The following is a 13,295-nucleotide window of genomic DNA, read 5'->3' as shown; positions in this document are numbered from 1 at the left end:
CAATTCTAAAACGTCATTCATTGTCATGCCAGTTGGATTTTTATTTTGAAATGCTACTACCCGTAACTATCATCAATACATTCCTCCACACAACTTAGGAGCCTGTCATGTGGCAAGAAGTAGCATGGATCCTTTATGTCAAATGATCAAGATAAAAAACAAACACACAATGATTTTGTTCGTCTTCAGAAATTCTGCAACCTCGTTGGAGCTCTTGACGAGAAGAGGGTCGTGAAAGCTTAGGGTTTTCAGTTCCTCTAGCAGAAAAAGTGCAATAAATTTCTGACATGAACCATGCTCTGAAACTATCACCCCCAAAGGACAGTTTACTTAGTGAGCTTTTGCACTAAACAATATTTGCAAGCAACCACTATTGCTGTTATCAACTCTTTTTTTTTGCAAAGCGGCAAAACTTTAACATTTCGCAAAGATTCTTTCCCTCCTCTTTTAGCTTTTTCACATCAGCCAGCAGACACTTTAAGTAACATACCATATTTTAAAGTGGCTTAGGTGACCTTTTAAGAAAGCTACCCATATGAACACGATTCCCTTTTAAACATTGGTCGCAGAGCTCAACTTCCGGGCCTCGGTGTACTCGAACTTCATGGTGGGCTTAAAGTGGCGCATGGGCAACGAGACCGAGCAGCTGCTCAACGTGCGCCTGTGCAGCTCGGCCGACGGCTGCGAGTTCGCCTGCAAGGACAACCTTATCGACGTGCGCCGGGAGAAGTTCGTCGCCTGGGCCGACCTGACCACGCAGAAGTTGAGGATGCAGGTCCGCCGCACCGACGGCGCCCTGCTCTACGAGAACGTCTTCGACTCGCGCAAGGAAAGTACGTACACGCGCTGAACGCCTCCTGGAGAGCGAGACTGTACTGCTGAATGTTCTGCGACGACGGCTGAAGGCCAACGTGGGGAACACAGATTGGACGCGAGTGCTTCCTCATCGTTCGGCTGGTGCTCGTGTTCAATCACTCAGAGAACGCGTTCCAGTTGAACGCTGACGAACATCTGTATTTAGTGTGTGAACTCCGCAGTCGCACTAGCCTCTGTAGATGATGTAGAAGCTTCAGCACTACGGCTCGGCTGTAGCACTACGGCTCCGCTGCCAAGAAGTTTCTGGCGCAAGTGGTACTGTCGTGCTCGAGGAAACGAGAGCATTTGGGTGTCCACTGCGTCGTCCCGGTTCCCTCGGAACACGGATAGACCGATTGCACCACGGCCAAACTGGATTCGCGTGATTATTTTTTTTGAATATATATATAAACCGTTTCATGAAAAGAAAAAGCATGCACCTCTTTTTGCTTGGTGGCGCTGCGACACACCTATTTTCGCTGTTCCACCCTGATGCTCAACGGGTTCTGCCTCGCGTGACTCGATGGTTGTGTCCCAAATTGCAAGGCGACATCGGTGAAGACTTCTGGAGTGTCGTTCCACCAGCGTTGCATGGAGCGGCGTTCCAATGAACGGCGTTTCTGGAACGGGTTTTCTTTCGAAGAAACGAAGGATCGCCGCTGTTGCATCTTGCATCACTGTATCTGAAACAAAAAATTGTTACGTTTTCAGTAAAAAGAAGCAGGAGGAAGGGCTTGTTCTTACATATCTGCAATTTTGTCTGAATTTATTAGGCATTTGGGTCTTTTCTTGTTGACTTGATCAACGTCCAACTTCAAGGATTGGGGACGTGTTTAAGAGATTGTCGAAGACAAAGAACAGGAACAACTATGATTGTGGCGTCACGACATGTAGTTCGATATGAATAGTTTCACTTGCTCGCCATACCTGCATTATCCTGCGCATTATTTAATCAAAATACGAGAATGTAACCTTAATGTAACGACAAGTTCCAATCTTAGACGCGTTCCTTTCGAACCACTGGAACTTGTAACGGGAACTCTTTCTTATATCGATAAGGAACCAGAAATATGCTTTCGGTTCTGTTTTGTTGGAGCGTGTACAACACTGATTTTAACAAGGTTCTAAAAGGTGAATCGCTAACCACCGCGTGAAAGAAGGAGATATCAAACAAGCACCTTGTTGGCATCGATAAATATAATCTACGGTTGCTTGCAGCAGGCAATTTAAACAGAGGTACTATGTACCGAGATGCCGCATAAAGAGGCTAGTCCCTGTAACTGTGCCCACAGCGTTCGATGGGTCTTCGATTGGCCAGATGCCTGCTCCCAAGAAAGCCCGAAGAGAACTCGTTTTGAAGCTATCGGCACCTGCCCCGAAAAACAGAAAGCGAAAAATAGATGTTTTAGCTCCTTAAAAAGATTGATCAAAGTTTGAGCAAGATAACCAAACAGCTCCCAAGCACGCGGTCCTTTGACTGCATAGCTCTATGGCAGCATAGCCACAGAAAGTTGTCCTCGGGTATAATAGTGACACCTTTTACGGCCGCGCATGTGCCCAGTTCCCGGCCGCCCATTGGCGCTTCCCGCCAACTATGTAGCAGTGTCCCATTGCAACTATAAGTGCCGTTGTGCCTCACTGAACAGGCCTTAAGACAGCGAGCGCGTATCCAGTCCGGTAGTGATCTCTTGAGCCAGCTCGGCTACACCAGTGCTGCCGCAATGCATCGAGGGAACTTCAGTATTTCTGCACGTACAACACCCTTGCTGGAGCACTGCGCGTGCACAGGGCGAGACTGCACGGGCTGTCTCGCGGAATGCCGCATGCCTCCCGTGGTCCAAAGTTATAGCGGTGCCACGCATGCACCGTGTGCTTGGTGAGATCGGTCTAGCGCCTCTTCTCATTGACTTGTAAGGAATGTTGCTACTCGTCTTAGCGCTGCATTCCCACCGGCGTCCGAATCGCAACCGCGCGGGGGATCCGCCTGGTTTCACCATCAAATGCGCGTTACCTTGTTTTGAATCTTCAAGCAACCGAGTTCAGAACCGCTTTGTGGATGCGGTTGAAGCGCCAGTGGGAATGCGTCGTTAGAATGTACAAGGAAATACTACTTTCCTGGAGCGCGTGTCTGCACCTGAGAAATCAAAGAAAGCATGGCGCCTCAGCTGGGGCCTCATGCACCCATGCCTGCAATCGACTGAAGCGTGTGGGCAACCTGGCGATTCCAAGCGGTTGGCCCAGGCTGCCCCTCCGACAATCATAAGTGGTCATCTTGGCCACGAGGGGGCCAAGGGCAACTGGCCACGCGAGCGGCGCTCCGCCGCTGATAAAAGGCCGTCGCAGCGGATGCGCGGGGGCTGTTGGGATCCCGACTTGGTGGCACTGGCCAATGCGGCGCCCATCACACCAGAGTCGCGGTGGGGAACCCTGGTGAGCAGAGAGGAGCTCCGAGCGGCCCAGCTGTCCGATGGACTTTGTCAGAAGGTGATGCACCAGCTGGCAGAAGAAAACTCAGCCGACGCTGGGAATCCCAGAGACTTGGACTCATACCTGCTCAGCAGCGACGGCATCCTGCTGCGATACATCCCCCAGGCGGACGATGGGTCCAGCGGCCCGCCATTCCGGTCTGTAATACCACGTAAACTGCGTAAGTCATTTATAAGATATATGCATGATCCCGCCTTGGCAGGCCACAGCAGTGGGAGCAAAACGTACGAAAAGTTGTCCCAAATTGCAACGTGGCCAGGTATGAGGCAGGATGTGATGAGGTACGCTCGTAGCTGCCCGGTTTGTCAGAAGGCAAAACCCCGAGGTGGCCAACCACCAGGTTTAATGCAGTCGGTCAAAAGCAAGTACCCCTGGGAGTGTGTTGCCTGCGACGTTGTCGGTCCCTTTCCCCGTAGTCCACGCGGCAATCAGTATTTGCTAGTAGTGACCGACCATTTCACAAAATGGGTCGAAATGTTTCCTTTGCGCAAACTAGACTCTAAGAAAATCTGGGACTGTCTTCTCGAGACGTTCGCGCGCTTTGGCTTTGCCGCAACACTTATTACAGACAACGCTTCTTATTTTGTTAGCAAGGTGTTCGTGGATGCGTGTAAGGCGCTAGGCATACGGCACAAACGGACTTCGCCCTACCATCCACAGGCGAATATCACGGAAAGAGTGAACCGTAACCTGAAGCAGATGCTTGTATCGCATACAGAGCGACACAAAGACTGGGACGCGAAATTAGCAGAAATGGCATTCGCTACCCGCACAACAATCAACCGGTCCACGGGTTTTACTCCGGCCCAACTTAACTTTGGAAAAGAGCTCGTGTTTCCCCTGGGAAACGGCCTCCTTTGCACAGATCCTGCAAGCACGCAGCGCACAACCACGCAGTTCGCAGAAGATCTCCGGAAGCGTTTCACGGAGAACCTGCGTGAAGCTCGAGAGAGCCTCGACGTCTCGAGACTGCAGCAGGCAAACCAGTACAACAAGGGGAGGCGAAATCTGCAGTTCAAGGTAGGAGATCTGGTACTGAGGCGAACTCATCCGCTGAGTGATGCTGCTAGAGGCTTCACGGCCTCTTTAGCAAAGAGGTGGGATGGCCCCTACCGTGTTAGTAGCAAGCTCTCCAACCTGTCTTATGAGCTGGTGCATTGTGAATCTGGTGAAGTGTGCGGGTCTATTCATGTCGCCGACCTAAAAGCTTTCTATGAACCCGAGGAGGTAGATGTGTCGCAGGTTCCAGATGACGACTATCCGGACCACCTCTCGGAAGATTCCACACCGTCTCTACCGCGGTACAACTTGAGACGGCGGTGAAGACGACCGGGAGTAGCACGAGTTCTAAGCGTATTATCTTCATGCCCTCTTCGGTGTTTTGGGGGGGGGAGAAGAGAAATGGTCCGCGCTCCCGCATGCACAGTGGGACAGGCATCTTTCGTGTGCGCGGCTACTTTTTCCTACCGCGCCATGGCCTCATGTTGTTTTTAATTTCTAGTTCCTCGTGCCAGACAGCGGCGACGCAGCTCCCATCATCAGACCACCCCCCATGGCTGCATCGGTACTGTCCGGAAGTACTGACGTCGGACCCGTGCTCGCTCATCTGAGAAGACCCTTGCTGACCAAGAAGGAAGGCCCCCCCGAAGACCATCAAAGACGTCCTCTGTTTTCGTTTTTGGAAGGGGGGAGATGTGTGGGCAACCTGGCGATTCCAAGCGGTTGGCCCAGGCTGCCCCTCCGACAATCATAAGTGGTCATCTTGGCCACGAGGGGGCCAAGGGCAACTGGCCACGCGAGCGGCGCTCCGCCGCTGATAAAAGGCCGTCGCAGCGGATGCGCGGGGGCTGTTGGGATCGCGGCGCAGGCGATAGCGGTCATTAAATGTTTACGTGTTGTTGAACCGGTGTGCTGTGTCATTCTCCGAGACGGGTAGCAGCAAGGGAAATCCCACAAGCGTGCTCGTGAAGTTACCTTTGGCGCCAGCTCCGTGTTAAGCCGCTCGATGTATTGGCGTTTGTCTTGCTTGTAGCGTCAAATGTGCCACTCAGGGCCGGATTAAGGTAGGGGCTAAGGGGGCTGCAGCCCCGGGCCCCCGACTCTCTGGGGGCCCCCCTGCAGCTCGTAGAAAGAAAAACAAAAAATCCGACATTTAAAAGTATTTTGGAAAGCGATGTTGCTTTGCCGCAGCATTCGAGAAGAGGGAACGCGCACCTCGCGTAGCACGCCCCTGTCCCTGTACAAAGCCGGCCCTTTGGGTGGGTGACCGGCCCCTGAGGGTGCTTGTCCGCTTTCCTTTGAAAGTGGCTTCGAGCAAACGAAGAAAACACGCGAGGGGCTCTACAATCTGGGGTTTTCGCTCCTCTTTTCTTTTTTTATCAGGAAGGAAAATGTCATAAACACCTCCCCCTTCACCATGGTGTAAGATCATACTCTTCAGGTGAGGACAGCGCGCTCCTCGCGCAGTGCAGACTAAGTTCGCTTTTCACACTCTCTCTTTTCTCTCTCACTATGGTTTTAAGCGGCGCCGGCAGATGACTCGTCGACCCATGGGCACGGCAAAGACGGCTCGTGCCGTCTCATGCTCCACACGCGCAGAGCTCCAGCGAGGTTTTCGCTCGTGCAGAAAGACCATGGTATACCAGGGTGTCATGGCAACGAGATATTTTTTTTCGCTCTCACACAGTTTCGCCGTTTGGCCGCCGGCGACACTGTCAGCCGCGGGCACGGTGGCCGCGGAATAATGCAGCCTTTCGGATGCCCGTCAACCGAACACTATCTGATTCCTCGCGCCGCGCGTTCAGCCCACCGTGTCCTCACCTAAAGAGTGTATCTTACACCGTGCCCTTCACCCTACTCGGGCTCGTGTCTCGTGCGCGAACACACGTGTTTTTGAGCAGCGCTTACACTTTGAAAGTGCGGCCTTTGACGCTGCTGGGGAAGGCAACAAAGCTGCATGCCGCCTCCGCAGTGGTCTTGCCGGAGTGCTCTCTAGTTTAAACCAGACGGGAATGGTAAATCTTTTTATTTTGAGGCTATTTCGGAGCGTTAGTTTTACGAACAATGGTGGCCCTCTAAACGAGTGCACGATTGTTTATGCCGAAGGATACACACATGATTCCACTTCGCGAGAAGCTGAGTCCGGGTGGCGCGGAGTAATTCCTTTTCGATACACGACTTTTTAGGGAAGCGACAGTTTTGTCCGTAACATTGAGCTTGAAAGCCCTGCCTATGACAAGCCTGTAGAGATACCATCAGCCCCCAAGAAAAAGCAGCACATGGTAGTAATTTTCAGGATTCCCAGAAATAAAAGAAAGAAAGGGAACTCTTCGAACAGCCTATGAATGACGGTCTTATAGTTACTGGACTTTACGTTTCAGTTGCAGATTGGCCGATTTTGTTGAACCAGAGAGTGAGAGTAGAAGGTAGCCAATCATATCACTTCGTTCGTCTGCACAAACCATATTTTAGCGTTTTGTTCAAAGTTACGAAAATTCGCTATATGATGAGGCCTTGTTTTTCCGGCGGGACAAATCCTTCCAAGTCGGAGCCCAAATGTCAGGTCGCAAGTATCTGAGTGGAGCTGCTAAACGAAAAACGAAGTTCGAGAGGGAAAAAAGTGAGAAAAGGTTGCCAAAGCTGACTAAATATTTAGCCAGTTGCCCTAAGACATCTTCGAATGAGCCTCTACCATCGGGATCACCAAAACTAAAAGCTGACTCCCAAGTGCAGCAATCCACCGATCATGCCAAAGAAACTGGTGAAGAAGCTGATCCTCCACCTCTGCCCTGCCCCCTTCGTGTGACGCGTGAGCCTCTGCTACCACGGACCACCCAGAAACCCGCCACCACAGACACGGGAAATTGTCTCAAGGTCCAGGAGCCCTTCCAACAGCGTGCTGAACAGTGTTCCATAGGCGTCGGAGACTGTCTGCGGGCAACTGTACTGGAGCCGGTTGCTGTCCATGGAAGTGAGGATGTCGCAAGAACAGTTGCGTCACCGCCCAGCGATTCTGACGAGTGCGTGGATTTCACTCCGCAACCTCTCGAGGTAGGATCCATCAGCGTTGAAAGCGATCCAGCTAAGTGGCCTGATACTGTGCCTGACAAATTTCGAACCACGTGTATTGAGAGAGGACCGCAGTGCTTTCAAAATCGATCGGAATATTACCCCACTTCAGAGAGACAGTACACGAGCCAGAAACGATATCTGTCCCCTCAACTTTTTGTGAGGAAGGCCGCTAACGGGGAGGTATTTGAGCGACACTGGCTCTTGTACTCTCAGTCCAACGGGTCTGCGTATTGTTTCATATGCAAGCTGTTTGCCGCATCAAACAGTCCTTTTGCGACGGATGGATTTTGTGATTGGAAAAAGGCTGAAGAAAAGGCAAGAGCCCACGAAACAGTATTGACCATCGAAATGCTGTTGTTGCGTGGCTATCTCGCTCTACTGCTCGTGCAACTATTGACAAAGAGTTAGTCCAACACTTTGTAACCCAACGCGCCTACTGGAAAGAAGTACTGAAGCGCGTCTTGGCGGTTATTAGATTGCTGGCTGAGCGAGGCCTGGCATTTAGGGGCAGCGAAGAAGCGTTCGGTTCTCCTGGAAATGGGAATTTCTTAGGGATCCTTGAAGTGATCGCGGAATTTGACCCCTTTCTCAGCGATCACATCGCTCGCTATGGCAACAAGGGAAAAGGTCACCCGTCATATCTCTCGAAGTCTATTTGTGACGAGTTTGTTGATTTGATGGCGCAGACCGTAAGGAAACGAGTTGTCGAGGAGGTACAACGTGCCAAATATTACTCACTGATTGTGGATTCTACTCCCGACATTTCCCATGTTGACCAGTTGTCTGTTGTACTTCGGTACTGTTTGCTGGGTAATGTTCACGAGAGGTTCATTGGATTTGTTCCAATTGAATCGCACACTGGGCAGTACCTGGCAGCCACAGTACTATCCCTTCTTGATACGAACGGCATTTCAATTGGTAACTTCAGGGGTCAGTCGTAGGACAATGCCAGCAACATGGCAGGGAAGTATAAGGGTCTCCAAGCCCAGATAAAAGAGAAAAACGAACTCGCTGTTTATGTTCCATGCTCGGGTCACTCTTTAAACCTAGTAGGAACTCGGAGTGTTGACTGTTGTACGGAGGCAGTGAAGTTTTTTATCCTAACTCAGAAGTTGTACGTATTTTTGTCTGTTTCCCCAAAGCGCTGGAGATGTTTTATCAACAGTCTAGAACAGGGAGGAAAGCCACCTGTCCTGAAAAGTTTATCTCACACGAGGTGGTCAAGGCACGCTGATTCGTGCAAAAAAATTGTAAACAACTTCAGACGTATTCAAAATTGTCTGCAGACTATGATAAGCGACAAAGAAGAGACCTGCGACTCTCGCATTGAAGCGCGATCTCTTCTCAAGAAGCTGTCTAAGCTCGAAACGGCGTTTATGGCAACGTTTTGGAACGACATCCTGGAGCATTTTGACAAGACCAGTGTCGCACTTCAGAGACCTGGTTTAGACCTATCAACGGCTGTTGACCTGCTGAACTCTCTTGACGGGTTTGTGAGTTCTCTCCGGCCTAAATTTGAAGCTTTCGATGAGAAGGCAATGGCACTAAGCGTAGAACAGTGTCACCAAGGCAAGCTCACTCGAGACACCTCAAGGCAACTCACGGCAGTGGAGGAGGATGCGAGGGTACATGGTAGCAGAAGGTTCGAGGTAGACACGTTTTACGTAAATCTCAATAACCTGAGCTCAGCGCTGAGGACTCGGAAAGCCGCGTATACCGATCTCTGTGAAAAATTTCAGTTGTTAAAACTTCTTAGGGAAACTGGAAGCGAAGACGAACTAAGAGAGCAAGCTGATAGGCTCGCTGAAACCTACAAGGAGGATCTTGAGTCGACCTTTTCTACTGAAGTCGTTCAGTTCTCGCACTATCTGAAGAGTTGCGTTTTACAGGATACAAGTGCAGGAGGACTTTTACAACTTCTGCAGGAACGAGACATTGTAAGCATTTTCCCCAATGTTTCCATCACCCTTAGAATATACCTGTGTATTCCTGTATCAAATTGCGAGGGCGAACGGTCATTTTCGAAGTTGTGTTTGATTAAGAATTGCCTTCGCTCCACTCTCAGCGAGGAAAAGTTGAATTCTCTAGCTATCTTGTCTATCGAAAGGGATATATTGCGGCAGATATCTTTCGACGAGACGATATCTGAATTTTCAAGCTTGAAGAGTCGCAAGATGCCGTTTTGAATGTAAAGTTAGTTCGCATTCAGAATTTTGCTAGTTGTGTTAAAAATTGTTGTATTTAAGACGCCCGTGAAAAACACTGCTGTTTATTCCCTCTTTCATTTTATTGCACGGAGACATGTAAAACGGTCCAACATGATGGCACTTTGCGTTCCTTTGCAACGTAGGGAAACTGACAAATCACAGATATCATTGCATTGTGTATAATATGCGATATGTACGCGCATTGTATAGCTAAAATCTGCATTGTAAATATTGTTAATACTTGTATATTTGCGGTACCTTTTTGCAGTTTCATTCAATTTCGAGCGTGATTGTTTGAATAAAATATGTTTCTTATGGAAAAGGTTTTGTTCTGCACTTCGGTCTATGCCTACGTGGCAGAGCGATCATTATTGACAATCGAAACTCAACAAGTTATCCCTTAGACGATAATCAAACGCGAGCTGTAATGAATGTGTCGATGACACTGAAAAATATAGACTCTACTTTCTATTGATTAAAACTAAAGAAAACTGCAGTATTTCCCAGGTTCATTGCCTTAACCAGACCGCATTATCATCATCATCGTTGCCATCATCATCATCATTAGGGCCCGTGAAGCGTCCTTAGCCCACGGCCCCGAAATGCCTTAATCCGGCTCTGGTGCCAGTGCACGAGGCCCGTGTCTCGAGCGGCCCATGGAAGCAAATGGCGGCGCAGCACTGAAATGAGCGGCCCTATTAGCGGCGAGATGTTTCGGTGGCGCCCTCGTTCGGTTACCTTTCGTGACGTCATTACTTGGTGAACAACAAGTTCGATGGTGTTTGTAATGGGCATGGTGGAAGCCGAAAATCATAGCGCTCTCAAAGTAACATTGCCAACACCGTCAAAATTGAAGTTTTTACATTCCTCTCATTTGCGTCGATGATAATTCCTTTGCTGACGTCATAGTCAGCATTCGGCCAATTGCGGTGGGCCGACCACAGCGACGCTTTCGATTGCTGACGTCGCCAATACTCCGTTCCCCCTAAAGGCTGGTTCACACATTTGCAACGGTTTCGTTCGCATTCATCCGAAGCGACAGTAACGATAGAAACACCACAGCAACCGTAACTCATGAATTCCTTCGCCAAGCTACCCCTTGCCTTTCTTGCCATCTTGTGAACGGCGAAGACTTGTACCAGTCACTTTGTCGTTACGGTCGTTTCAGTTGCATGGGAACTAGGGTGCCTTCATATGCGCTTTGCTTAGAGTGGAGACATCTGGCCATTTTGTTACACACGCTTATTTTTCTTTTTTGTTCAGAAGCGCATGAAAGAGCGTGTCCCTGCACGCGTTTGTGGCGCTGATTCTGCTATGACGACATTTTGTTTTCGTCGATTTCTTTGTATATTTTGCCCGCGAGCGCTGTCTATCGGCTTCGAGTACTACAAAGGGTGGCATGGCATCACCCTAAACAAAAGGACATTGAGGCACCTCAATGCGAACGCAACCAACGCAGATGTGTGAACCAGCTTTTAAGGCGCATTCCTACCGGCGATGTAAGCGGTCGCGCGATGCGACTAGATCGCATCGCAAAAAAATTAAATGGTCACACCAGCTAGCGTGCGCGATGAGCGAGTCCAACGCCTTCGTTGGCGAGTCGTTTCTCGAAAACTCTCGCTCCGAACGCCGTTGATTGGCTCATCCGCTCCGCGACTAGATCGCATCGTGAAAAAGTAGGGTCGAGTAGCGACTGCTCAAATCGCGTCGCTTTTTGCCCGCGATGGTCGCTTTTGCGATGAAGGTTATCGCGCGACTAGATCGCATCGCCGGTGGGAACGCGTTTTTAAAGGGACACTGCAATGGGAAATGTTTCTTCTTTTTTTTTCTAAAGGGCCTAGATGAGACACGTGTATTAAAAATATTGTACCACGAAAAAGAAACATTTTGGGAGCAATATTTACGCTGCTAGACGCAATTTATGTGCAGAAAAGGGGGGGGGGGCGCATTGGTGCTAAGCCCCCTCCCCCCCCCCCCCCCCCCCCCCCCGTGCATACAAGGTGTTTATATCTCTCATTGGCTGGACAGATAATTGACGTATGAAAGCTTCGTTGTAAATTTGTATCTCCGTGCCGTAATAGTATTTTAATCGACTCTTTCTTTATGTTTGAGAAGCGGTCACTATTGTTTTCAAATATATTCTAAAATTGCTTCTTCTTCATTTGGTAAAAACAGGAACAGCTGGACGGCATGTTCGGGGTAAAGGGAGAAGGGGAGGGGGCTGAGTACGGTCATCTGCGATTCGTTTATAATGAATGGCCCAACAAGAGTATTCGCGGCGAGATTAGGGTGCCTAGATGTCTGTCTGTCTCAGGGTGAAGACATCCATTGTTGTCCGGACTGTGCCAGCGCGTGACGCTCTCGCGCACTCGGTGCGTGACTTGGGCGGTAAGATGGCGTCTATGCATCAGCCAAAGCTACGCGCTCGAGCTGAGTGACACCGGATTGCACGCACTTCAAAATGCATAAAAAAACGATTGGGCGGAAAAATGGCTGAGATGTCACCACTCAAGCAAAAGTGCGCGTGTGTATGAAGGCACTCTAGGCGAGATGTTTTGGTGGCGCCCTCTTATGTTTACTTTTCGTGACGTCATTACCTTGTGAACAGCAAGTTTGAAGGTGTTTGTAAAGAGCATGGTGGAAGCTTGAAATCATAGCACTCTCAAACCAACACTGCCAACACCGTCAAAATTGAAGTTCTTTCATTCCTCTTATTTCCGTCGATGGGAAATCCTTTACTGATGTCATAGTCAGTATTCGGCCTATCGTGGAAGACCGATCACAGCGACGCTTTCGATCGCTCACGTCGCCAATACTTGACTCATGTCTCCGAATCTGATCGCCCAGCCCCGAACCGTCCCTGCTCAATGACGGCGTCAGCGCTGGGCACGTCCACGGTGCGCGTGAGCTGGGAGCTAGACGGCGCCGCAGACGGCTTCGTGGTTTCCCACTGCTGGTTCCGGCTGTGTCGCAGCCGCGTGTACCCGGAGCCCACGCTGCGGCACGTGTACGTGAATGGCCTGCTGTGCTGGAGCAGGTACCGCTTCTCCGTGGCCGCCTTCCGCACCATCAACCGGACGGGAGTCGCGCTCAGCGAGCCCATCCACGCGGAGGTGGACACCGGCGGCGGTGAGACGCGCTTCGAGCACAAGCAGCCGGAACGGCACACCACCTTCAAGATAAAGATAACAGGGTCGTAGGGGCCCCCTGCGGTGCCCGGTTGGCGTTGCAAAAAAAAAAAAAAAACTTGTTAAGGACTTGTTTTGGGTAGTACAAACTTGAGCGTCCCAAACTGTCCTACATGTAGAAACGTGCCTGCTCTGGTGTGGAACGCGACAACAAGGTATATACAAAGAAACGAAAAAACTTATAACTCCGTCAAAGCACAGGCCGAAGCTGAGACAACAAAAGCGTGAACCGAGAAACGCCATATCACGCGTTAAAAAGAAAAAAAAACGAGGGGGGGGGGGGGGGGGGGGCGGGGGGGAGGGGGGGGCACACGTCGGGACGTCAGATGTTCTCAACTCGCCACCCAGATATAGAGACCCGTACCCTATAGCGGTGGTGGCATGAATCTGGAACTTTCGATTATCTTGCGGCGTTGAATCTAGCAGATTTCGGTTGTCCAAAGGTGTTTTCTCATTCTTCAGCACTACACAAAAATTAAAAAAAGCC

The 13,295-nt window shown here is 50.1% G+C and overlaps 1 protein-coding gene across 1 annotated transcript in view; it reads left to right on the top strand.

Annotated features, from left to right (window-relative positions):
- LOC8024893 overlaps positions 1 to 12,820 on the top strand; it is a 30,349-nt gene extending 17,529 nt beyond the window's left edge. Inside the window, exons 5-6 of the mRNA XM_040213611.2 lie at positions 570 to 833; positions 12,468 to 12,820. Coding sequence (XP_040069545.1) covers positions 570 to 833; positions 12,468 to 12,820 — 617 coding nt within the window. The remainder of the gene's footprint in view (positions 1 to 569; positions 834 to 12,467) is intronic.
- Positions 12,821 to 13,295: the final 475 nt, after the last annotated feature.

The sequence above is a fragment of the Ixodes scapularis genome, unplaced genomic scaffold (assembly GCF_016920785.2).
Source record: "Ixodes scapularis isolate PalLabHiFi unplaced genomic scaffold, ASM1692078v2 PGA_scaffold10__122_contigs__length_95168666, whole genome shotgun sequence".
NCBI lineage: Eukaryota > Metazoa > Arthropoda > Arachnida > Ixodida > Ixodidae > Ixodes > Ixodes scapularis.
The sequence above is the reverse complement of the archived record's forward strand: the minus strand, read 5'-3'. Positions and strand labels throughout refer to the sequence as shown.